The following is a 27,660-nucleotide window of genomic DNA, read 5'->3' as shown; positions in this document are numbered from 1 at the left end:
GGACACGACTGAGCGACTTCCCTTGCACTTTTCACTTTCACGCATTGGAGAAGGAAATGGCAGCCCACTCCAGTGTTCTTGCCTGGAGAATCCCAGGGATGGAGGAGCCTGGTGGGCTGCTGTCTGTGGGGTCGCACAGAGTCGGACACGACTGAAGTGACTTAGCAGCAGCAGCAGCAAAGTGCTTATTAGCTCAGAGATTGGTACATGATACATTTTCAAATGCTATTTTTATTTGTTTTGGAGGTTCTAAAATAAATCACAGCATTTTGGGTATCAGAGTATGTTTGTTATCCTTAAGACAAGAGTGTTTTAAAACCAGAAGTTCTAGGCTACCATTTAAATAGCTTTCCAGATATTTATCATTTCATGGCAGAGTTTTCAGTTATATTACTAACCTGGCTATAAGTACTGTTAGGGAAAACTAGATAATTGTTAATGGAAATTTTGTTTAACATTATTAGCTTTGTTACAACTTAAAATAGACGATACTATCCTTTCTATTCTAGCCTTTAATCACACAGTCACTAGGATCCAAAACTCAGAGTGTGGAGATAACAAAAACAGACACTGAAGGTAAAATTAAAGGTAAGTTTTTTAATGAAATGTTCATGTTGAGTGAAGCATGCTCAAATATATTATTAGATTTGTTGAAGACACTTGTTACATTGTACTACTTCATCAGAGTATTAAATCCTTCTAGATGTGAACACCATGAGGTCATAGATTTTTGGATGTTTTTTGTTCCTTGATGTATCCAGTACAGTTAGAACTGTGCCTGGAACAGGTAGGCACATAGTACCTATTTGAATGAGTGAATGATCAATGAAACTCGTTATTTAATTCAGCATGAAGTAAATTGGCTTAAATTATTGAAATCATCTCTGAAAGCTAGTGTTCATTTCTTTAGACAAAATGGAGGCTTAATAAGTATTTGTTGAAAGAAGTAATTTATATATAAACTTTATTTACGTTTTTCGTTTTAGCTAAGGAATACTGTAGAACGCTATTTGCCTATGAAGGTACTAATGAAGATGAACTGACTTTTAAAGAGGGGGAGATAATACAGTTGATAAGCAAGGTAAGATACTTCTCAGGCTTTTCAGTGAATAACTTAACTTATTCATAGAAGTATTTTTTCAGTAGTCTTGCATTCACACTAGAAGGTAAGCTATGAAAGACCTGGGCTTTGCCATGTTTGTTGCTGTGACCTCAGAACCTGGAGTATAGTAAGTGATCAGAAAGATTTTTTTAAAGCAAATGTTTATTGTCTATTATTGTTATAATTGATGTTTTGGAAATTATTTTTACCCTCATGTTGTGGAGAAATATATTTTTTTAGTAGGATCTCAAAGTCTGCTTAAAGTCTTTATTTTTTCCTTATAAAAATAATGGAATTCAGTGTTTTCTTATTTTGTTGCTTACTTTTTTTCTTATTTAGATATAACCACTATTATCCTTATTCTTCATTTTGCGGTTTAGGAGACTGGAGAAACTGGCTGGTGGAAGGGTGAACTGAATGGTAAAGAAGGAGTATTTCCAGACAATTTTGCTGTTCAGATAAATGAACTGGATAAGGACTTTCCTGTAAGCTTTTCTTTTTCAGTGATGATGATAAGTTAAAAAACCTTTTGCTAATATTTCTTAAAGAAACAAGTTTTTTACATAGTTACTGAGTAAATTTTCCAGGAATTTCAGATTTATATAATCAGGTAAAAATTATTTGAATTATGGTAAAATAAAACAGTGTATCACTTCTGTGTTTATCACTTCCTGTTTTTCTTTTCCTTTGACTAAAAATTAACTTAGACTTTATTACTTTATTATGATTAAAAGATAAAAGACTGGCTGTACTATTCAGACAAGTTAGCACTTGACTGTAAGTCATTAAAGTTAATTTTGTTGAAAATTTTTATTTTAAGGTACTGTTGGTTGCTGTTACTCTGTCACTGCATTTTTGGGACAGTGAGAAGGCTTTATTTAGCCTCCTTACAGGATTTAATTTATCGATCTCACTTCTCACAGTGAATAAAGTGAGACTGAGTCAGTGATCTTTTGCTTTTCTACAGTTTGATCCCCTTTTTTCCACCTATGGAGGGATTAATGAATTTTTAAACAAGAGGAAAAGATTTACACAGAGAGCTGGCAAACCCCAGCAAGGCAGTCTGCCATATTTAATTTAAGCCAGTGCAGCAATCTCTAACCTTTGAAATCTTTTATTTAAAATAAATTACAAAAGGATAATGTATGAAGGCTTACACTGTCTGAGATTCTTCCTTTGCTAAATTTCATTCATTATTAATTCAATAGGCTTCAGGTGTACTTTATTTTTACACACTTTATAGTCTTGTTAATGTACTCATTTTCTTTGACTTTTATTAGATGTTCATGGAGTATTGGTTATCAGTTATTTTTAATTTGGAAAAACCAAATTCACAAACTTAGAAATGTGTTTCAAGTTTTTTAAGGCAAAAATGAATGAATACTTGTAAACCCAAGAGAATTTTAATAAATTAAAAAATAGACCTTTGCCTTTATGTTCTTTTTGAGAGTCCTGAATAATCAAAAGTGAAAGCTCTCTATATTTATTAGGTATTATTCTTTTAAAATAAAGTATCTTTCTTTCCCTGCCAGGTAAAGAGAGGTAAAAATGGTGCATAGAAATCTTAAAATAGGGGAGATAGGGAAGAATGTTCTGCTCATCATTAAGCTTTTTTAAGTTTAAGTCAGTGATAATTTTTGAAATATTTTAATTTTGATCAAAGAGGCATTTGTTCTTATAGGATAAATTTTTTGTCTTTGATCTTGTTTGGATCTTATCATTTTATAATTTCTAGCAGGGATGGGATAAGGAGAGGTATTTATGTAACTTAGATTATTTATGATGAGAGTTTAACTATAAATATTTAATATGTAAGTGTTTTACTGTTTTCACAATTATTATTTTAATAGAAACCAAAGAAACCACTACCACCTGCTAAGGGTCCAAGTAAGTAAGAAACAGATTATTCAGTTTTCTGTATTTTATAGTTTTAAGTTCTAAAATGATGAAATTGGGTCTTCTGTAAATCATTTATTTTTGTTAGCAAAAATTAAATGCTATGACACTATATATAATTTTTTTAAATACATAAAAATTGAGTGTTCATGTGTATTAATATCTATCAGTATTTTTTTAAAGTATAAACCATATAAAATTAGAATTTTAAAATAATTTGGATATTTTATGACATTTTGAGTTAAGAAAATTGACTAAGCTTAAATCTTAAATATTTACCTAGCTGATAAGTTTTCAGATGTAATCCATTTTTCAGTGTCATAAACTAGTAGTGATTTATTTATATATTCTTCAAGGAGTATGATAATGCTTAAGCAAACTGGAAGAGTTTTTGTTTTTCCTTTTTAAACAGTTGCATAAAAGATGAGTACTTAGAAGTATTTTCTAGAGTTAATGTTTTATAATCTGACTCTATTTCTTTAAGTTCTAACCCATAATTTCTGATTTTTAAATGTGCAGTCCAATTTTTTTTCCTTGAAAGATTTGCTTTTTCTTTTTTTTTTGAGTAACACAAGTCCTTCCCTCCTCCATAGTTTCAGCTTTGTGTTTGCTAACCTTATCTCAGAGCAAGGATACCTTAAAGGTAATTTTCGTAGAAGCTGGCATTGGAGAGTTTTTAGCTACTAGTCATACTGGGCTTTTAAAATTAATTAAAATTAAATAAAATTTAAAAGTTAATTGGTTGCAGTAGCAGCATTTCAGGTCTCAGTGGTCAGTATTGGACCATACAAAAACAGTATTTCCATCATTACAGGAAATTCTCCTGAGCAGTGGTGTTGCAGAGGATGTGAAGTCCTTCACTTGAACGAGTAGGAACTCAGTCCACAGTGCTGTCCCTTACTCAAGGTGTTAGTGGCAGTCTCAGGGTTAGACACAGAGTGATTGCAGTTTATTGTTCATTCTGTTAAACCATGTTTTCATCTTACGTTATTTTTTCAACTTTTGCTTTTTAGTAGTATAATTATCTCTGTGCTCTAAAACTATCTTTTTTTAAAAGTATTAACTTTATTCCCCCTTTTAGTTTCAAAGCCTGAGCTGGTAGGTACCGAGAAGAAGTATTTTCCTGCAAAGCCTGAGGAAAAAGGTGAGGTGATTTCTTCCAGTATCATAAAAATAATTATTCTTTATCAGTGTAGAGAAAAATGTATCTCCACATTGAGTCACTGACACTGATTTTTATGTTCATTATGTATTATGAAATTCTTGGGGTTTTCTGGGAGGGAGTTTGTCCAGATCAATAGGAAATTAAGATTTTACTCAAACTGATACCAATTTACATTCATGAGAAAGTTATACCATCACTTCAGTAAGGATGTAGCATTTAATCAGTTATTTCTAATAATGTGTGAGAAAACCAAACATTAAACAGTTATACTCTTATTATTTTCATAGTGTCCCAGTTGAAATATATCAAAAAATTTTTTTCTTAGGTATAAGAGTAAGGTCTTACCTAAAACATCGAAGTGATTTATCATGTATTGTTTGACTTTCACTGTGTATATTTATCATGTAAACTTGGAAAGGTATTCCAAGATATGTATTTTGTTTGAAAACATCACGTTTTGTTATTGTTAGTACCTGCCTCTTGTACACAAGATCTGCAGTGGTCCTGTCTAGCAGAGTAGGTTATATACACTTGCAAAAAACTTGTCACTGTTGCCGAATACTTTTGTGTCTACTGCCAGTGTTGATTCTACTTCCTGTTCTTGTCTCTTGCTTAAAGTGTTAATGTATTCTCTTAACTTAATGATTTCTCTTATTTCAGTCCCTAGTCTGGCTTCTATTTCATGTTGTTACCAGATTAATTTTTTAAAGTTTTTTTTAAATTTATTTAGAAGTTTCAGAATTACAGCAGAATTGAGCAGAAAGCACAGAGTTCCCGTATCCTCCCTGCCCTAGGCATGCACGGCCTTCCCCTCCATCAGTGCACCCCGCAGTGGTTCCCTTGTTACAGTCAGTGCACCTCCACTGACACAGGATCGTCTAAAGTCCATGGTTTACACTGGGGGGTCACCTCTGGCATTGTGCATCTTATGAGTTTGGACAAATGTATAACTGTGCTGTCATACAGGACAGTCTCACCTCTTTAAAATTCCTCTGTGTTCTGTGCTTTTCATCCCTCCCTTCCCTCAACCCCTGAAGCTGCCCATCTGTTAATTTTCTCCCTAGTTTTGTGGTTTTCAGAATGTCATATAATTGGACTCATACACTACGTAGCCTTTTCACATTGTCTTCACTTTGTAATATTCATTTAAGGTTTATCGATGTCCTTTCATGGCTTAATAGCTCATTTCTTTTCAGTGTTGATTAATATTCCAGTGTCTGGATGTAGCACTGTTTATCCATTCACCTACTGAAGTTGGTTTCAGGTTTTGGCAGTTATGAATAATGCTGCTGTAAAACTTGTGCAGTCTTTTTGTGTGTCCATAAGTTTTCAGTTCACTTCGGTAAATACCACAGGGTGTAATTGCTTGTTAACATGGTAAGAGCATGCTTAGTTTTGTAAGAAGTTGTTAAATTGTCTTTCGTAGCGTCTGCACCATTTTGCATTCCCCCCAGCAATGAATGAGAGTTCCTGTTGCTCCACATCCTGGTCCGCATTTAGTGTTGTTAGGAAATGATCCCAGATTACGTTTTTGGTATTATCTTCTACTTTATTCACTAAATGTAGCAACCACACTCTGACTCTAAATGTCATACACCTTCATAGCTTTATCTTCCTCACTGTCTGGGCTCACCATGGAAAGTTTTTATATCCTCAACTCTCCTTTTTTTACATTTGAGATTTTAAAATTCAGATGCAAAGATATTTCTTGATTAGTCTTGTGATAGATCAGCCCTGGGATTTCTTTGGAAGGAATGATGCTAAAGCTGAAACTCCAATACTTTGGCCACCTTATGCGAATTGACTCATTGGAAAAGACTTTGATGTTGGGAGGGATTGGGGGCAGGAGGAGAAGGGGACAACAGAGGATGAGACGGCTGGATGGCATCACTGACTCGATGGACGTGAATCTGAGTGAACTCTGGGAGTTGGTGATGGACAGGGAGGCCTGACGTGCTGCGATTCATGGGGTCGCAAAGAGTCGGACACGACTGAGCGACTGAACTGAACTGAATAGCTATTGTTAGGTCTACATCTTGGATCAGTTTATTTTGGTACTTGGTTATAATATCTGTCCTACATGAAAAACTAACCATACAAAGATATATAGAACCATCATAGAGATATATATATACACATACATACACATGTAAGAAGTTTGTTACTAAATTATTTTCATTATGTTATTTCTTTTGTAGTCCCCTTTTTCAAGTAGGTAAGGGTTTTGTTAAAATAAGGTAGTGACTTTCTGTATTTCCTGAAATCAATCAGTTGATCTTATAAACAAAATGGGAGGTAACACATTTTTATTACATTTATTTTTTCAAAATCCTTGTCGTGAGGAAGTGACAAGGACTGAATTTGCCCTCTTGAGTTAGACAACTAGGAAGCAGGGTAAAGTATATTTAACAGTGGTTTCAGACATTGGACAACAGGTAACACAGGACTGTTATCACTGAGGGAAGTTATCACTGAAACCAATGAGGCAAACCCTAAAGTTACCCCCAGCTTATTGTCTAGAAGCAGTTTTTAGGCAGCAGAAGGAAAATGGATTTGCTTATGTGTGAATGGAGTCCCTGAGGAAATGAGAGAGAGAAGGGACAGAAAAAAAATATGTGAAGAAATAATGGTTGGAAAATCTTCAGATTTGGGAGAAACTTGAAGCCCACAAATCCAAGCTGCTCAGTGAACTCCAAGCAGAAAAAACAGAAAGCATATCACCTTAAGGCACATCATAATAAGTTCTGTGAAAAGCAGTGATAAAGAGAAAAACATAAGGCCTGAAAGAAAATAACTGTCAACCTTGAATTCTCTACCTAGCAAAATTACTTTTCAGGCAGTGGAGGCAAAATTAAAACTTGGAGATAAAATCTGAGAGAATGCTTTGCCAGTAGACCTGTATGTACCGCACAGAGACGGTTTAAAGAGGTTCTTTTTGGCAGAAGGAAAATGATCCTGTATTGGCATTTGGATGTACAGAGAGTAATGAATGCCAGAAGTGGTAATTATGTGAATGAATAAAAAAGACCTCTTCCCCCCCTTATCTGTAAATGTTACCAAAACCACCAAAACTCTTCATTGAAAAAATTTTAAAGCTTACTATGAAGTGTTGATTTCAAAGTTTAGGTGTACGAATGTAAGAAATTTTTAAATAAGTGAAATAAGACAAATACAACAAGGAAAGCAATTCTTAATATTTTGAAAATGTTCTCCTTAACCTGGCATGACTTTAATCTGATGCAAGAAATAAGAAGAATGTCATTGCTTTGCCTATTAACTAGCATTCAGGGAGAGCCAGTATCAATTCAGAGGGTCTGACTATTATAGACATGGGATTCTCCAGGCAAGAATGCTGGAGTGGGTTGCCATTTCCTTCTCCAGGGGATCTTCCCGACCCAGGGATCGAACCCAGGTCTCCCTCATTGCAGGCAGATGCTTTAACCTCTGAGCCACCAGGGAAGCCCATTATAGACATAGATTACATTATTTCTTTAAAAAAATAAACATAAGTTTATCTCTCTTTCTTGTTCCAGAGTCAACAGAGAGAGCTTTTTCAAACCATAGCTAGGTCCACTTGGAGGAACCTTAGGCTTCTGACAGGAGATACAGTGTGTTCCTCCAGCGTGTGTTCCTTCCTTTTATCTCTTTCTTGATCTCCGTTTCACAGAGCATGTCCTGTGAAAAACCCTGCCTTATTGATGAGGATAGAAGTGGAGCTCCCAGAAAACATGCAACAGATCACCTCTTAACTTTGACTATTAGATGACTCCCTATTATCTCACGGGGCCCTTTTCCAGATCGTAAGAGTGGAGTTTAAATCCTCCCTGTCCAAGCCTCCGCATGGGTTGTCTCAGACCTGCTCTGCAGCATCATTCTCACGTTTTCTCAGAGGTACTGTGCTCATCATACATGTTGTCCCTCAGGATAGTAATGATCCCAACACTGAGGAGCACGTGCTTTTCTCCTGCTTTGGGGGAAGACTGTCCTGGACATACCTTTCAGTAGCCTGCTTCATTCTTACCAGAGTAGGACAGAGTTACTGAAATTCATTACTCAGCAAGGAAATTTAATTTTATTTAAACCAGAGTAAGATTCTCACCAACATGAGTGAATTTTTTTACAAAAGACTTAGCAGCAGCAACAGCAGCAGCAATACTAAATGTTGGTGAGGATCCAGATTATCAAAACACTCATACATGGTAGGTGGGAATGTAAGTCGTTATGTCTACCCTTGAGAACTAAAGTTGACCCTGTTGCCCAGCACTTTTATTTCTAATTATATACTCACAAGAAATGTGTGTTCCATATGTACACCAAAAGACTCAAAGTTTATCATAGCATCGTTTACATTGACCCTCAGTTGGAAAGAGCACAAAATGTCTATCAGTAGTTGAATGGATAAATAAATAGAAGTACATTCAGGTGCCAGGATACAGTATAGCATGTGTGTGTGTTAGTCACTCAGTCGTGTCTGACTCTGCGACCCCTTGGACTGTATCCTGCCAGGCTCCTCTGTCCATGGGATTCTTTAGGCATAGCATAGCAACAAATGAATACAATAGAGTTTCACACAGCAGCATATTATGATCTCATTGGTGTAAACTTAAAATATTCAGAAGTGATGTGTCATGTTAGAAGACACCTTTGGATTGGAGCGTTGAGGTGGTGATTGGAAAGAGGCATGAGGAGAAGGAACTTAATGTGGCTGAGGCTTAGTTCTTGGCTGGAGTGGTGGTTACTCAGATGTGTTCCTGTGATGATAGATAGCTCCTTGAACTTTGTACTTAGACTTCTGAAAATAGATCACGTTCCAGTTCGAGTCACTTCAGTGAGATAAATATGGGTAGGTTTTTTTTTTTTTTTTTTTTTTTCTAAAATGTTAGGAAAGTAGAATCAATTAAGGATATACTTCCTACTTTTTGCGGAGTACTGTGTTTCTCTCTAAAGCATTTCTAAGTGACCACTGGTAAAATATGGAACAAGAACTTACAAGTATGTCATTATGTATTAACTATGCCTTTTTGGTGACAAAATTTTTATTAACGTGACATGATACTGTTCTTAATTTTTTTCCCCAGCATATTTTCTTAACTATCTCATAAAATTATTAAGTGAAATGGTACTAATAATATTCCTACTATAATGATAAGAATTATAAATATAAGCCTGTCATTTTCTTATCTGCAACTAATCAATCTAGCCTTAGTTTTTCAAAAAAAAATTTTTGTTATCATGATTATTTATCAATAAATGGCACTAGAGTTTCTACTCATTTTTAGTTCCCTATACTTCAGTTTTAGAAAGTGGACTGGATTTAAGTCTAGATAATGTTGTTTTCTGCTTAGCGTAAATTATACATGATTATATTGGAGTAGAATACCAACCCTAAGAGCAAAGGATGGTGGGAAGACAGTAAGAAGCAGGCATTATTTGTTAATCAGAAGATTATCAGTGGTCCCCCTTCCTACCAGGGTAGAGTTTTTTAAAATGATAGTTAAGTTTAAAGTGGCTCAGACAGTAAAGAATCTGCCTGCAGTGCAGGCTACCCAGGTTCGATCCTTGAATTGGGAAGATGCCCTGGAGAAGGGAAGGGGATGGCTCCCCACTCTCGTGTTCTTGCCTGGAGAATCCCATGGACAGAAGAGCCTGGAGGACTGCAGTCCATGGGGTCCCAAAGAGTCCTACATGACTGAGCAACTAACATTTCGTAAATAAATTATAACTTTAAAACAGATGAACCAGTGTACACATACACGAATAGTGTCTCTTTGTGTTTCACACCTTTCTAGTCTGACATTAGCTTTAAAAATAGTTCTGATTGTTAGTAACTTTCTAAATATTTTTTAATAATAGAAAAATTGGATGAAAAATCAATGCTGGAACAGAAACCTTCTAAACCAGCTGCTCCACTAGTCCCACCCAAGAAGCCTGTTCCACCCACCAAAGCCAGTAATTTATTGAGATCTGGAGCAGTGTACCCAAAGCGCCCTGAGAAACCGGTTCTTCCACCTCCTCCTGTAGCCAAGTAGGTTTTATCTAACTTTAAATTAGTTTCTTGATTTACTTGCTTTTGACATAATTTTGGCTCTATTGTCTTTTTAATCTCAAAAGTTATTTTTAAAGTCCTTGGTTTTCATCTTTTTCGTATAGATTGTAATCTGTGTTAAATGTTATTAATCTTATGTTCACTGTAGGCAGATACACTTATGTTAAACTGTTTTATTTACATTTCTTATTTTATTATGATAGGTCTTAGGGTAGAGGTTTATGTTTATGGAAATAATTTTATAGACGAAAAAGAAAAAATCAGTGTTACACTATAACATCTATAGTGTTGTTAAATCACAATGTTAAAAACATGGTCATGCTTCAGATACAAATGATTTTTACATGTGTTTGATTTTTCTCACTTCAGGATTAATGGAGATGTTTCTACCAGCTTATCAAAATTTGAAGCTGAGCCAGTATCAAAACCAAAGCTAGATTCTGAACAGTTACCACTTAGACCAAAATCAGTAGACCTAGATTCATTTACAGTTAGAAGCTCTAAAGAAACAGGTAAGTTAACATGTGGAAAGATGGTGCACAAGAAATAAAAATGCAAATACAGTTTAGAAACTACTGAATATAAGATTTGTGAATGGATATAGTGGAATTTAATTAAAATTTGTTTAAAATCTCTCAAGCCAAAATAGAAAATGAAACTGAAAGAATATAAACAGACGAAATATTTCTGGTTCACATAAGCTTTGTCACTGGTCAGAGAACTGAGATGGATATTAAAAGATCAGCCGTTTATTGTTCTATCCCTTCATAGTGGAACGACCGTACCACCTAACTTGGGCAGATATGAATGAACTAGAGTTTCAGTGCCATGCTAGATTATATTTAAGAAGAATATTTTTCTTTTCCCACTAAAATCTCCAAATACTGTTGTTTCCAGTTCTGAAAAATAGACTTTTCATGACTCTCTCTCTATATATATATACAGCAAGGTTTACTTCTTTAGCTAAATATTATTCCTTCAGTTTTAGCACTGATTTTTTAGCCTATTAATCCGCTTTGTCTCCTGGTCTTTTATACTTCTCAGTTATAAAATGAAATACTGAGAGGTCATTTCCCTTTTTCTTTTTGCATCAGAGAAGTCTAGATAAAGTCTAGATAAAGGTCTCACTGTTAAAAGCATCACACAGTCATCACTTTGTGGTAATGGTTGTTTTGTAGCAGTCGGCATTTGTTCTTTAGTTTTTTCACACTTTAAACACATTTTCTTATAACACTGACTTTAAGAGGCAGATGGCATTTTCCCCTATTTTGCATCTAAACAAAGTAAGTTTCAGTTATAGCAAATGTTCAAGATCATATAAACAGAAGAGAACTCTTTAAACCCCCTTAAAGTTCTCTGGTATTTCCATAAATTTTTTTTTTTTAATGTCTTAATGTAGTTTTTAGCTTCAAGTTAACATTTCTTTACATTTAAACTTGAAGGCCAGTTACAGTAAACTTTTTTTATCACTGTATTGTAAAATGTGCTTCCTTTCTTATTTTTAAAGTGATTGTATTTTTCTTCCTTCTCTTTAGTTTGAGAGTACAAAAGCTCTCACTTTAGCATAGCCTCTTGTAGTTTTTTAATTAGAATGTTTTATAGATCTTTCATCATATATTTGGATCCTGCCTAATCTGGATGAAGTCATATTTATCAATAATTTCTGGAAATTGAGATGTTGATTGTATTTTAGAGACGTTCACTGAAATATATTCAGTATGTTTTTGGTGAAAAAATTGTTCTTATTTACTGGTAGTTAAATAAAAACAAAAAGCAGCTTTATGTTCTTTTAAAAATCCTTTAATTTTTTAAAAATTGAGGTTAGTAGTAAAAAATATAATTCTATTAGTTCTTACTATTTTCTGTTTGATTTTAAATGTAGCTAGAAATATGTTTTCAACAGTAAAGAAAAATTATACACAAACTCTGGATATAAAAAAATCCATTGGCATTATCTTTTGAATTTCTGCAGTTTTCCGCAGTCTTTTATCACAGAAGTTCTGGATTTTGATTAAAAAGTCTCTTTGGTAGCTGAAAGTATAATATTTAGAGCATTTTTTTTTCCTGCCTGTATTTTTTGTTACTTTGTATCATTCTTTAACATTTGCTCTATTTAGTTTCCTCATAGTCTTGGAAATTACCAAAAAGTTTTTTTGTAAGTTAAAACAAATTTTTCACTTTTTTCCCCAAACCTTATCTATATATGGTTACTAGCAAGCTTTATTTCCTTGACATATGTGCCTACTGGTGATTGGAAAGTTCTGTTTTTTCCCTTTGTTTCTTGGTCCTATTTCTTGTCTTATATCCATAACCATTATTTATTCTTCATTAAAAATTAGAGGCTTTGTGGAACAGGGTTTGAAATGTTCTGATTTCTAGTTAGCTTTTTTGTTGAAATGAATAAAGTTGGTGATGGACAGGGAGGCCTGGCGTGCTGCGATTCATGGGGTCGCAAAGAGTCAGACACGACTGAGTGACTAAACTGAACTGAAGACTATACATGGTCAAAAAAACTAACAGTTAATTTCCAAGCTGCAGTCTGTATCTTCCACTGTCACACTGCCTTTGGTGTATTGCACTTACACACTGTGAAGTTCAGAAAATATAAATTTTGGAAATTGTGTTCATATTAAGTAGCAAATATTTACTGAACAGGTGTGTATTTGCAGTAGTGTTTTGGGCACAAGTAGGATGCTAAGATAAAAGGCATTGCTGCTGACAGCTTGTATTTCAAGACTCAGATCAGAGACTTCTTATTTCCTTTTTTTTTTTTAAATTAGAATATTATGTTCTTAGTAGTTGTAGTATAAAATGAACCTGGTACTTGTTTTACCTCTTCTTCGAGATGTTGGCACCTTAAAAAACAAAAAGAACTGTGCTTGTGACCAGATACAGTCTCAAATTTGGCCTTGCATTGAGGTATGATTTAGTTTACATACATGGGGCAGTGTAAGGTTTTAAATTTTTTAAATGACATGAAACTAGCCCTTTAACATAAGTTCCAGAAAGTATAAAACATACATGAAAGTCTCCTTAGAATTTAGTTATTTTGTAAAGTAATAATTTGAGGTGAAATGACATAGTAGAATTTGCTGTTAAAAAATGTGGGTTTTAAATTATTAGTTGGTAGGTAATTGACATGTTTCTTCAGTTTTCTCACTTATCTAACAATTGAATGATCCCTTACATCTCTGATGTACCTACTCTTGTCTGTTAAGGATGTAAATTCCTTTCTCTACTCTCTGATTTGATTTCCTTATATATGAAGCCATATATAAACATATATATTCATGTATATAAATATTGAGTCTGACTTTTATTCATGTAAGAAAAACATTCCTAGAATACTTAATTTGTTTCAGTTTGTTAAAAAGTTTCTTCGTAAATATTCTCATATGATAAAAGATTGCACTGTATATTACAGAGCTGTCAAAGCATGTTTTCATTTTTTTTTCTTCTCTTTTTCCAACACTTCATCAAAAATTGGTTTAGGATAACCTTACTGCTTCTACAGGTTAATTATAAAGTTCACATAGTCTAAATATTTCTAAAATAGTAAGTTTTCCAGAAAGTAAAATTGGTTTATAAATAGTTTTAAACTTCCAGATAGAAAATTTAGTGGAAACAGCTATTTCATTGAGAAAGGACAATTGATGAAGTATTCTTAGAGTATAGTATTTTATCCTGTTTGATTATCTTTCTGTAATAAATTCTTGCATTAAAAGAAATATTAGAAATATATACATCATTTGATCTGAAAGTCATCACTGTTAAGTAGAATGGTGTTCTTTCTCTTCACTTCTAATTACTAATTGATATATTTTGTTTAATTTCTCAATATTTATTCAAATTATGGTGAGATTTTTCAAATATGATGTCTGCCTGTTGAGCGGTAGGTGCTTTAAAAAGTGAACTTGCATCTAAGCTAGGATTCAAGCCAAAAGAAAACACTGTACCCCAAAATGTAGAATTTACCTGCGAAATAAGGGCAGTAATTAAATTTTTTTATTTTCTAATAATAATTTCCTTGATAATATCATTATAGAGAGTTTCACATAAGGCACAATTGAATTTTCCTTTGTTTCTGTGGGAGATTTTAAGTGTTATATTGAGTTGTATTTTTATGGTGAGATATTTAAAAATAATATTTGGCTTTTTTTTTTCCTATTATATCAGAATTAAAATTGCCTGTCTTATTGTAACTACTATCATCTGCTGAGGACTAAAACTTGACTATAAGGTGGTTTAATTTCAGTTGCAAATATATCAATGAGTTGTTAATATGTTGATTTTATTACTCTGACCTCTAGTTTCAGTACTAAAGCATCCTTTTAGAAATTGTCATGGTGTTAAGTGAGTAATTTTTAAAAAGGCTTCTTTCTAGTTTAATGTATGTTGAAATTAATACTAATCATAGTTTTTCTTTATGAAACACAAAAGAATAAATCTAAAATCTAATACACATCCTAATGTAAGTTTAGATAAACTGCAATATCTGCTAAACATGAAATGGTTCTGTTCATTTACGACTGTTCCTTTTTCCTGCTTTGTAAAATAATTTTTTTGGTTTAGTCTTTTTTCTAGACATTCCTATCCTTGACTTTTCTTTCCAGATTTTGTTTCCTAGCCTGTTTGCCATGTTTCCCTTCTTACGTGTCAGGAAATTATCCTACCTTTCTCCATTTTGGTAAGATGACAATTTATAAAAGAAATCAAAATAATATATTCACTATAAATAGGTGGTGCACATTGAGTTTTCTTTGTGATTTTACTAAAGTGTACATGTTTGTCTGTCTATTCTAACCCTTTTGGTTTTCCATTTTAAAATAAAATGAAATTCATATTGGAAACTTTTTCTTGATTAGTTAGTTTAAAATATTCTTTTGATAAAAGCTTTTTTTAATTGACAACCATAAAAGTCAGTTTATTTTCTCCCCAAATTTTATATTTCATTTTGATTTTTAAAAATTCCATGTCTTCGGCAGTGTGTAGAAGTGTACACGGACTGCAGAGTGGCCGTGTGGATGGCAAGAGTGCCTTTTATGCCATGTGTAAAATATAGATTCACTGATACCACTCTTAGGCAAAATTAGAAACTTTTAAACATATCATGAATCAGAAATGTGCACTATTTCATTTTACTAACCCAGTGACTTAAATGGAGGACCTGAGAGAGTATTAGAATAGTAAAATTACTTGTCTTGGTGTTGTGACCCAAAACTGGACATATAGAAGGCATTTTACATGAGCATGATCTATAATTTTGTAAATCTTCCTTTCATTTATCTTTTAAATTTCATTTAGCTTCATCTCTTCTTGTGTTTTATTTCTTTTTCTTTTTGCATGTTGCTTAAATATGCATTTGAAAATAATCTCCATAGGCAAAAATTACTGGATTGTGCTTTTCAAGATTTTTTTTTGTAGGTTGTCAGTATGTATGTATCAGTGTAAAAAGCAATTTCTAACCTTTCAAACTATAGCATATTTTAAACACCTTTTAAAATACTGTTTTCTTCGTTTATGTAGTAATTATTTAGATATATATTTAAACTCAAGATCTCTCACATTATATAATGCATTTTCCGTTAAAGCCGCTGTGTTTCTTATTATGCTTTGGTGTATATTATAATTATTTGTGGATGGACACTTAAAACCAAAAAATTCAAGACAGAAATCAAACCAAGCATATTAGATTGCCTGTTGTGATATATTAGCCTAGTGACTAGATCCAAGATAGAACATATAAAGCAACCCCAGAACATGAAGATGGAAACGAGTTAACAGAGGTCAACAAATACAATTGTTACAGAATGCATATTGCCAAGTAGTAGTAACCTTCTTCCTGTTTTACCTTTGTGTCTTCCATCCCTTTTAAAAAAAATTCTCTAAATTATTTAGAATATGAAAATTGATTAAGTTTTAAGGGCAATAATGATAACTGTCTTTGGACTTCTTTTAAGAAATAACAGTTCTTTGAATTTGTGCATGTAAATATTTGACAGGAAGCATTTTAAACTTCCAGGCAATGGCAGCGTGAAAAATGATTCCATACTTGGAAGACAAGGTGAAAGACGCCTTGCTGCCGAAATGAGTGATGGCATATTGGCTGCGATTAATAGTCTTTGTTTGGAATCTGGGCCAGAGGGAGATTTTAATAATGGTGGAAGTGTCTGGAATTAACCTTAGGGTTCTTATACCACTTATAGATACCTGGGCTTCAAAATTAAAGATCAGGTCCTTAAGCAAGGTTTTCTGGACCATCTAGCAAAAGGGAAGGTATTATATACCATTGTTTCAGAGATGCAAATTAACCTAGATTTGTCCTTAAACTCAAGATACTGAATGAAAGGTCAACCAGCCTTTGGTGATGGGAAAGCACATGGGTGATGTATATAGCATTTTCCTTTGCTATCTGAATCTGCCTTAGATTTATGACTGTCGTCTGATTCCTACACGTGGATGCTGTCTGAACAGAAGTGCAGTGAAGTATAAACAGGTCAAGGCCCAGCTACAGTATACTATGCACATACATGTATAAAGACATTAAATTACACTTTATCTTTACCTTAAGAAATGTAGTTGGAAAGCAGCAGGGTTCCAGATAAAACTGAGTTTTTAAAATTTTAATATTAGGCTATTACTTGAACTTTAATACACATTCCATGAGTTAATTTTTTGATATATTGTAATTAATTCTGCGTTGAAGTAGGTTTTTTTTTTTTTTATAAGTGAGAACTTGGGAAGATTGGCTTTTTCATACTACTGGCTTCCCTGGTGGCTCAGACGGTAAAGAACCTACTGGCAATGCAGGAGACCTGGATTCAGCCCCTGGGTCAGGAAGATCCCGTGGAGGAGGAAATGGCAATCCACTCCAGTATTCTTGCCTGGAAAATTCTGTGGGCTGAGGCGTCTGCCAGGCTGCAGTCCACAGGGTCGCAAAGAGTCGGACACAACTGAGCGACTAACACACACACAGCTTATGATACAAATCTGTATCCTTCAGGAAGAACTTTGTTGAGGTCTAAGTCTCTACTGAAGACATGAACTTTATATTGTTGATATATAAAATGTATCAGGTAAAGAGGGTGTTAGTGTCTGAGGGTGAGTGTTGTTTTCCAAATGCATATGAAAAGCACAGGTCAACTTGTGAGTCTTAGTGGTACTCTTTCTAATTCTATAGTTTGTTGAAAATACAGAGACATTCTTTTTTACCTTTTAAAATGTGCAGTTATCTCTTAATAGATATGTTTACTTTTATTCTCCAGATCTTGTAAATTTTGATGACATAGCCTCCTCAGAGAACTTACTACATCTCACTGCAAATAGACCGAAGATGCCTGGAAGAAGACTGCCTGGCCGCTTCAATGGTGGACATTCTGTGAGTTACATTTACTGTTGTGAAGCACAGACCGTTTAGCAAATCCAGAGTCCTTCTGAAGATAAGAAAGAGGGAGGATTTATAGTTCCAGTGAAGTTTAAAAAACCAGAAAGACAGCTATACATAAGTGGCCAAGGGTTGTATTTAAGAGATACGGGGAAAGAGACCTGTTCATTTCCGCAGAATGTGGAATGGAAGATTACAGAATCAGAAATGGAGTTGTCCTAAGACCATAACCATAGAGCACAGCGTCGAAAGGAGACAGGGGACCTGTGTAATCTACTTGTCCAACAACAGTAATTAGAATTGAGTGGTACATGTTCACTTCAGGAAAAAACGAGAGCATTCCCCACCCCCTATAACTTCTTTTTATGCTTTGTACATCCCCTGGGATACTGGTAGTACTTTAAGTATTCATATATTACCTCTTAAGCACTATTATGCTTTTAAGTTAATGTAAGTAGAGAAATTTTTTGCTGCTAATAGACAAGCTGTTTTTCCATGCTTACGTTTTGCAACTGTGTTATTCAGCATGAAATTATGTAACATCCTATTAACAACAACGGGATATCTGGAACAGTAGCTGCTGAAAACAGTGATAAAAGTTGCTTACTTTATTAGCCAGATGCTTACTACCTTTTCTTTCTTTGGTGTTTTCTGTTTCTTGATTTAAAAAATAAAATCATTTAGCCAACTCACAGCCCAGAAAAAACCTTGAAGTTACCAAAAGAAGATGACAGTGCCAACCTAAAGCCATCTGAACACAAGAAGGATTCATGCTACTCTCCAAAGGTGAGGTGCATTGTGCTCTAAGATTTGTATAATTTGTAGTGTTCTTTGTGAACATCAGGATTACTGGCTTTAAAAGTGTCTGTCAGGAAGGATTATTTCTTAAGCCAAGAAATAATGCCTACTAAAAATAAAGTGATTACTGTTAAATTGATGTTGCATTATTCCCTGCAGATCTCTTTTCAGGAGGGCCACATTATTTTAAATGAGGAGCACAGATGCTACATGTTTCATAATTTTTAAGGCGTGGATCTGTACATTTGTTTCATTTCCCATTAAAACCCGTGCCAACAGTCCTTTACTCCTTACATCATAGTGAGCTTGACACCATAATAAACACTGAATGAACACGGGAATGACCTGGATTCTTCCATCTGTTACGTGGTGTTGAGGGCCTTTTCTAGACCCTTGTCATTTAATTTAAGATAGTATTGCAAAAACTGACACACATCTTATGTTTGAGATTATTCCTGCTCCTCAGATTCATTGCAAGGCATTTGACTGCCATTCAGATTATCAGATACACTTAGTCTGATTCTCTCAGCTGACAGCAGTCTGTTGAAATTTTATCAATACCTGCTGTTACCCAAGTGAAATAGGAAAAGGGTATCAGGCCATGGATTCATTTTAATGCCTCTTGGGACTACTGCATTCTTTATAGTTGCTTTGCATTGGAGCTCTTCGGATAGTCTAAACAGTAACTAATATGAAAGATCAAAGTAGTACCTTAATAATGCTTTTATATTCTTGCTTCTAGATGCTCCACTCGGCAACCATAAGATAAATCTAATGGATTTTTTTCTTAAATGAAACCTTTGACATTTCTCAGAAAAACCCTTAGTAATTACAGGTTTATTCTTTGGTCATTTAGTGGTTTTTTCCAGTTGTGAACATCAAGCTGCTTTTTTTGATTTTCAGGTTTATCATTTATCTTGGAAGTATTACTTCAGTTATTTATCTCCTTGTAGTAAAAAATATCTTTTGACCTTATTAAATATAAATACAAATAAAATAAAAAATTTCTGTTTATTATGTTTTCAGCTCCCTGTGCACCTTCCAACACCTTCAAGTACCTCTAAACCAAATACAGCTACTTTTCTAACTCCATTAGAGATGAAAGCGAAGGTAGAAGCAGAAAATTCCTTGGATGAACTTAAAGCTCAGATTGTTGAATTGCTGTATGTTGTGGAAGCGCTGAAAAAGGACCATGGGTAAGTAGCCTTTGTGTTCTTTGAGTACTACTTAACACACTTGTAAAGAGTTCTTCCAAATTATATCAAGTAAAGACGTTTGTAGTATGAGCAAGTTTGTTTTCGAAGAAATTTTTTAATAGTGTCTCTCTCCTCTTGGCAAAAAGCTGGAATTAGAAAACAGAATAATTAGAAACTCAGTTATTCTAATTATTCCGATTAGGAATTGGAGAGCTTGAATAAGAAAACCTAGCCTGATTATGAAAAAGGAAAACCAGTGAAAACAGGAAATAGTAGCTCGATTATAGACTAGGTTCCAGCAGTTTGATTGTAGAAAAATGGCCAGTAGGCACATGAGAAGATGTTCAACACCATTGGTCATATTAGCACACGCAAGTCAAAATCATAGAGAGATACTATTTCGTGCCCACTCAGATGGCTATAGTAAAAACTATGAGCGATAGCAAGCGTTTGCAAGGATGTGAGAAATTGGAATTCTCATGCATTGCGAGTGGCATGTAGAATGGTACAGCCACTCCGGAAAACAGCCTGACTGTTACTCAGAAAGTTAACTGTCGTGTTCCCATATGATCCAGCAGTTCCTCTCCAAGGTATAATGCTGTCCAAGAGAATTGAAGACAAATGGTCAAACAAAAACCATATATAGTGTTATTCATAATAGCTCCAAAGTGCAAACAACCTAAATGTCCATCAGTTAAGGAATGAAGAAACAGGGTGTGGTCCATCCATATGGTGGAGCGCTTGACTACAGCCAGAAGAAGAAGTGAGTTGGTAATGCATGTTGTAGCACAGATAAGCCTGAAAAATATAATTTGAAGCTAGAAATGTCAAACATAGGGGTTAATTAGTCTTAAAAGTGCTAGCAAATAAGATTCATCTTATTTTGGATCTGGGATACGTCTGCATGTATATTTGGTTTTCTTCTCCGAGGACTTGGATCACTTTTTGCTAGGGTTGAGTTGGTCGTTTATAAAATAAATGGGTTGGGACATCTTACATTTTTGATGCCATGTGTGCTGTTAAGAACTAAGAAATACATGTACAGATTGCCCGTAGATGCTCTTAAATACGCTGTAGAATGAATAAAAATATTAATGACCTATATTTTAAAGCATATATATCAGATCTTTTAGAAGTCTTTCCAAAGACTATTTTAAAAGTCTTGAATTCCTCTTGGAAAATTAAATAGAAGGCAAAATGACTATCTAAAAAGATAGAAGCCTAGAAAAATGAAAACACGAGTTACAGGGAGAGGAATTGCTGGCTAAAGTTTTTTGTTATTGGTTTGGATTTTGGAGTTTAATGTAATATTTAAGTTTAAAAAAGAGAGAGAAAGACATATGTAAAGTTCAGGTTTATTATATTAAAAACTATAACTTGTTTTGCCCCGTGACATATTTTCACATTCATTTTACCACCTTATGTGAGCTGTGTGTCCTGCCTCAAAATGGATGATAACTGAATATGGAAAATTACCTGTATTCACTTAAAAATTTCCTTCTCTCAGATTTGCCCTGCTTTTGCTTTAACTGTCATTTCGAATTGTTTCAGCTAGAGAATTTAAAGTTTTTCTAATCAACATGGTTGTTTCCTTTGCAAAATTTTTCCTATGTTCTGGGATATCGGCCAACAGATTTGTTCGCCTTAGTCAAATACATTTATTAATTGAAAGACTTAACAGCAATAAATAACTTTGTTTTTAGGAAAGAACTGGATAAACTACGAAAAGATTTGGAAGAAGAGAAGGAAATGAGAAGTAATCTAGAGGTAATTCATTTCTTCCAGCATTGAGATTGTAGTCAGCATAAACTAGACATGTTTTTTCCAACCCAACTGGGCGATTGGTTCCACCACAAATTATGCTGTCTTGCTTTGGTTGGACACTCCCTACCATGGGTCACCATTTAATTAATCTCTTGCTGACTCCCTGCCACATTCCATTCATTCATTCAGCAGATGTTTTTGAGCATTCACTCTTGCAGGCACGAGGCACACGGGATGCCCTCTTGAATGAAGCAGACATCATTCTTGTCTCTTGAAAGTGTCTAGTTCTAGATCTTTTGCACTGTTTCTCTCTTGACCTATAGTTTTCTTCACAGTTATACTTTCTTTCCCTTGTTTTGCTTGGGGGCAGGGATAGTGGTAATGGCAATGAAATGGTTTTAGATTTGCTGACTTTGCTTTCTCACTGAATTAATTTTACTTTATAGCTAATGTCATCATCTTCACTCTGCTGATGACTGACAGTTTCACTTGTTTATCTTCCCTTTTTTCCATCCTCACTGACTTCTGTCTTCATTTGTATTTTTTTGTGTTTGAGTGTTTTTCTGCATATCTCAGTGTTTCCTCCTTTTCTGAAGAGGCTCTTCCCATTTTGTATTTAAGTCTTGCACACTCCTCCCTATTTTACCTTACCTTCTTATTTAGCCTGTTTCTTTTTGTTCTCACTGTGGAACAGCAAACATGGAACTTGTTAAAAAAGAAAACTTGAGCTCCTCTTCTGACCTAGCCTTGTGACTTTCAGTTCAGAACTGCGTATATGTCAGACTTAGCACTTCCTGAACATTGTCTCATTGGACACATAACAACTTGTAAGCATCATTGTTCCTATTTTAAGAGTGAGGAAACTAGGGTTTAGAATGGTTAAGTCAGCAGTGGAGCTAACATTTTTTAACAGAAGCAGCCAGACTTCAGAACCTTTGCTCTTAGGTATTAAGTTACACAGCTTGAATGAGGAAGTCACTTACCTAGTTTAGCTTTACTTGTTGAGATACTATATGTGAAGGTATTTGGCAGATTATCAAAACTCCGTTTTTGCTCTTTTTATCTGACATTTACCCTTTATTGGTACTCTCCTTTCTTTGCCTGAAAATACTCAATTTTCCTCTTTATTCTAAAAATAAAAAGCCCCCCTTTAGGTCTTGCTACCCTCTTGATCTGTAGTTTTCTCTTTTCATTCGTGATTCATTTGTTGCAAAAGCAGAAGAAAAGCATATATTTGTAGTCAGTGATTCTTCGCTTTTAATTTAGTCCTTAACCCTTTGCATTTTGGGTTTCTGAAGGCAGCTCCTGTGTCTCTTCAGTTTCTCCAGCACTTCAGGTTTCTGCTTTTCAAAATGTGTTCTGGGTTCTGTGACCCTGCATTCTTCTGTCTGACTTCTCGTCCCCCCTCACCTAAGTGAGGTGCTCCTGCAGTGCTATCCTCAGCCCTCCTCTGTGTATCCACGGTGCTCCCCTGTGCCCAGGAGTATGGCGATCAGCTGTGGTGCATCTTCCACTGAAGTCTAGTTCTTCTTTTCCCAGCTTCTCTCTTGTGTTTCCAGCTAGTAGTCTTCCTGAATGTCCCACTTAGCATGTCCCCTGTTACCCGTGATACCTTCTATTCAGATTCTGATTTTCTGTTTGTGTCGAAAGTTTGTTGCCCTTCTAGTCATGCAGACGTGGGACTTCTGTCTTTTCTCATCCCACTGACTTTTCAGGTCTCCTGGCTTTATTTCCGAAACTTCTCCCTTATTCCCACCATTTCTGTCCATTTCTCATGCTCTTACCTTCTGTTTAGTTTGTTTCTCTCATGAAGTCTTTTATGTCCCAGTCCTAGTTTATCTTTCTTTGCTCACTTGCTTCTTATCCCCAGTTGTCCCTTACAGTTGATTTGCCTGGATTATTATTATTTATCATTGTTGGCTGTGCTGTGCGGTGTGTGGGATCTTAGTTCCCTGACCAGGGATTGAACCCTCGCTTCTGTGCAGTGGGAATGCAGAGTCTTAACCACTGGACTGCCAGGAAGTTCCCTGGTCTGAATTTTTGCTCCTACTGTATTTTCATGGGTGTCCCTTTTGTCTCATCTTCTCATGCCCAAGTTCTGTAGAATTCTCAAGGCCCTGCTCAAACAATGACATTCATTGAGTTGGCCACCAGCCCTCTGATTAAAAGCAGTTTTTCTTATTTCAAATTCATGTTGTTTAGTTTTATAGGAGATCAATAAGTAATAATTTTCTATCTGTAAGAAACGCCGCGGGAAGAAAGAACCACCCCTACGGACCGTTGATCAGGGCCTTTTATTGGGTGGTCGCTCTTGGGCAGAACTCCCGGGGGCGGGTAAGCAAGGGAGCGAGGGGGGTCTGCGAAGCAAAGGGAGTCAGCGGGGTAAAGGGAGTCTGCGGGGGGGGGGGGGGGGGGGGGGGGGGAGGAGTCTGCGAGGTGTGAGGGGTCGGGAAGGGGTTTTATAGCCCGGCCGGGGCTCCCATATAAGGAAGAAAACGCGGGCTCAGCGGTGATTGGTGTCCAAGGGCTCCGTGTCGGTTCCTGATTGGACGCCGAGGGCTTCGTGTCGGCTCCTGATTGGTCGGCTGAGTTGCCGGCCCGTCTCCGGGGCTTGTCTGCAGCGCCCTCTACTGGGACATGTCCCGACATGCCCAGGCATGCCTCAACACGCCCAACCTTGCCCTGACCCTTCATCCTGACCTCGCCCTGACCTCTTATCCTGACCTTGCCCTGACCCTTCATCCTGACCTTGCCCTGACCTTTCATCCTGGCCTCGCCCTGACCTTTCACTATCTTGTTGCTATTTATGTTATATACTTATTTTGCCCATTTCTGTACTGTTGAAGATGGGATCTTTTTCTGTTTCATCTTTGCCCATAGCTCTTAGTACAGTGCTGTATACATATTAGATTGCTGACAAATTTTTGTCACACTAATAAATGGTAGGAGATACATAATATCTTCCAAATGTATGTTAAATTCCCAGTGTAAAGCATGGTAGACATTGAAAAAAAATTTTTTAATGTTTCTTGAATGTTGTTCCTTATATTTTTATACATAACAATATTCATATATGGAGATAAGGTATTAATGTTAGCAAGAGGAACTAATAATGCTAAATTTGTACCTATGACTTAATTTGTCATAAAAATTATGAAAAGTCAAATGAATTATTTGTTTCTTATTTTGAAGAATTTCATATAATTTTTGTTTCCCAGCAAAATCAGCTGTTACTTAGCTTCTTACTGACCCATGTTATAAATTTTTTTAAATGTGAAAAATTTGACCCTTGTATTTGCAAAAGTGTACTTTAATAAAGGCAATAGAGTTTTAGGATCATAGTTTTAAAGGAGAAACTATGTTTTCCTCCAAATTAAAAATAACACTTTGAATTACTATAGGATTAACATTTGTTGTTGTTCAGTTGCTAAGTTATGTCCGATTCTTTTGTGACCCCATGGACTGTAGCCCGCCAGGCTCCTCTGTTGGTGGGATTTCCCAGGCAAGAATACTGGAGTGAGTTGCCATTTCCTTCTCCAGGGGATCTTCCAGACCCAAAGATTGAACCCACATCTCCTGCATAGATAGGCATGCAGATTCTTTATCACTGAGCTACCAGGGAAGCGCTAACATTAACATCAGATAGTATTAAATGATACTGTGGAGTTATAAAAAAATCTAGTAATGAACATAAACATGCTAAAAGAGAAACTCTAGCTGAAGATTGAGGCTATTTTGTCTCAATCCAGTGCTGCTAACATGTTTAGCTAATAATCGTCTTAGTCAAAGAATAATACCAGGAAATATCCTGGAATAAACAAACTGTTCTTGAATGGTTAGGATCCCTTAGGAGATGGTGAGCTTATTGAATTTATACTTTCTGACAGTTGCAAAATGCTCATCGTTTAGTAATGAACTGTTTGTCAAAAGTTAGCCATAACATGCATTATTTTTATGCCTTATGGGGGAAAGGGATGATGGGAGAGAAGGATGATGCTGTAAGGAGAAGGTAGGCCCTAAATGTTTCTACATGCAGTGAATGGTCAGAGATGATCAAAATATCTCCACTGTGACCTGTCTGTCCTGGGTGGCCCTGCATGGCATGGCTCATAGCTTCATTGAGTTATACAAGTCCCTTCTCCACGACAAGGCTGTGATCCATGAAGGGGATACAATTGGGAAGAGAGTACAAAAGCTGTGGCTTTTAAAGCCTTAGACTTTACCAGTACAAGTTCTGCATGGAATCACAAGTGTGGTATTGAATCTCTTTTAGCCTCAACTTAGTTATTTGTATTATGTAAAAATTAAAAACAACTCTAGAGTTATTGTGAAAATTTTGTGAATTTTTCCAACTTTCTTTTCAGTGTCTTAAATCATGAATTTCTATTAAGTGAAGAATGTCTTCAACCTAATGGTGGAAATATTTATAACCCATTGACTGAAATTTATATATATTCCTGGGCTTCAAAGGCAACTTAATCTAGAACATACTTGTTTACAGTTGAGGAAATTGAGACCAAGTGAGGTTAAGTGATTTACCAATATTATCTAAGCAGTAAGTGAAAAACATAGAACTAAACTGGTCCTGCTTTTTGGGAAAAAAAAAAAAATTCTGTACTGCCCACTTTGTGTAATTACAGGTACGAGTATATTTCTTAATTTGGTTTCGAGGATGCTCTTGTTCTTTGCAGGGCTAAAGATTTTCTTACAGATCTTCAAATACATTACTTAACATTGTTCTCTATAAAAGCAGCTGTAGGTACTTTTGTTGTTGTTATTACCTACCACTAAGGAACTTGCATTGTGACATTTTCTTCTGTTGAACTTTTTGAGTATCTATCACACCATTGGAAATTGGATTTTAGATTGGAAACCAAAATCTGGAGGCTTGAAATTATGATCAGATCTTCTCGATTTAGGATGAAAATAAACACACCTTACTAAAGTAAAGATTTTTATCTGTTGCTCAATTTATGTCTTGTATTTTAGGTGGAAATAGAGAAGCTGAAAAAAGCATTCCTGTCTTCCTGAGGTGACGGGCACCCAGTGTTCTCAATGTTCCAGGGATTCAGAAGCAACACTATGAACTTCAACTGAAATAACAAATGCTGATGTTGTGATAGAGAATATGAGTATATGAACTCATATACTATATGAATATAGTATATTATATCTATAGAAAAGTTGTAGGCGGGAGGGTGAATTTTTTTTATATATTTTGTTTTGCCAATATGAAAAAAAAAAGAGGCCTTATTTCTTATGTGCTGGGATTGCAAACTTTTTTTGTTCAGTTTGCTTTAAAATACTACTGAATCTGTATAATAAGGAAAGAAAGTTCACAACAGTTTTTTTTTTTTAATCAAAATTGTAGTATTATTTTTAAAGAGATCTATACTATAAATATGGTGGTATCTTTTCAAATAATCTGTAAAATATATCATTTGAGAGGGACAGTTTAGCTTTATAGTAAATGTAGCCACTACTTTTCCCATAAAACATAAGGGATATAAACTTTGTATATATATATTTTTCATGTTTAGCTTCTTAACCCAGGATTACACTGTTGTGCCTGTTTGTTTGCAGTGCTGTTTGTACTCTGGGTGATGAAATAGGAGTTTCCTAGCTATGAACCAGATTACTCACCCATGCATATAGTAATAACTAATGAAATAATCAAAATAACTTCTTCAACTTTGGGAATATTTTATATTGCTTGCACTATAGGATTCATAAAAGGAATTTAGTTAAAATGTATCAGATTGTTAAATATATTGGGGAAAATGTGAGCTATATTTTAAGCCTACATGAGGTCTAAGGAACTAAAAATGTCAATTTAACCCTTAACTTGTTGTGCCTACAAACAACAGCACATATAATATGCAAACACCAGCCTTATTGCTGTACTTCTCTGCTTATTTTACGGGCTCAAATATTAACTCATTTCATGTTCTTGTGATTTAATTCTTCGTGCCCCTGCCTCTGATTTTTAATAATGGAAATGTAGAAAACAAAATTTCAGAACTTCAGTGTCCATTTTCATACTTTTATGCGCTATCATTATGTATATACTCAGGTTTTACATTGTATAATTTACCTGCTAGACTAAACTAACTGGTGGAGATGTTTTGGGCTATCATTTAGGTACCAACTTTAAAAAGAGTATCTAGTAGACCATAAAGCTTATTTAAAACCAAATATAGTTGTCCATTTTCAAAATGCATTTTCACAAAATGGATGAAGAGCAGATTCTTCAGAGTCACTTACGAACACTTGAGCATTTTAAAATGTTATCTGCAGATAATATGCCTC

General features: G+C 35.0%; 1 protein-coding gene across 1 annotated transcript in view; it reads left to right on the top strand.

Moving 5' to 3' along the window:
• CD2AP (CD2 associated protein) overlaps positions 1 to 26,430 on the top strand; it is an 85,233-nt gene extending 58,803 nt beyond the window's left edge. Inside the window, exons 7-18 of the mRNA XM_052649357.1 lie at positions 510 to 588; positions 987 to 1,081; positions 1,483 to 1,587; positions 2,953 to 2,989; positions 4,080 to 4,142; positions 10,017 to 10,188; positions 10,579 to 10,721; positions 17,475 to 17,587; positions 18,278 to 18,379; positions 19,418 to 19,587; positions 21,291 to 21,354; positions 26,341 to 26,430. Coding sequence (XP_052505317.1) covers positions 510 to 588; positions 987 to 1,081; positions 1,483 to 1,587; positions 2,953 to 2,989; positions 4,080 to 4,142; positions 10,017 to 10,188; positions 10,579 to 10,721; positions 17,475 to 17,587; positions 18,278 to 18,379; positions 19,418 to 19,587; positions 21,291 to 21,354; positions 26,341 to 26,382 — 1,185 coding nt within the window. The 3' untranslated portion in view covers positions 26,383 to 26,430. The remainder of the gene's footprint in view (positions 1 to 509; positions 589 to 986; positions 1,082 to 1,482; positions 1,588 to 2,952; positions 2,990 to 4,079; positions 4,143 to 10,016; positions 10,189 to 10,578; positions 10,722 to 17,474; positions 17,588 to 18,277; positions 18,380 to 19,417; positions 19,588 to 21,290; positions 21,355 to 26,340) is intronic.
• The last annotated feature ends 1,230 nt before the right edge of the window (positions 26,431 to 27,660 follow it).

This window comes from Budorcas taxicolor, chromosome 11 (genome assembly GCF_023091745.1).
Source record: "Budorcas taxicolor isolate Tak-1 chromosome 11, Takin1.1, whole genome shotgun sequence".
Classification (NCBI taxonomy): domain Eukaryota; kingdom Metazoa; phylum Chordata; class Mammalia; order Artiodactyla; family Bovidae; genus Budorcas; species Budorcas taxicolor.
The sequence above is the reverse complement of the archived record's forward strand: the minus strand, read 5'-3'. Positions and strand labels throughout refer to the sequence as shown.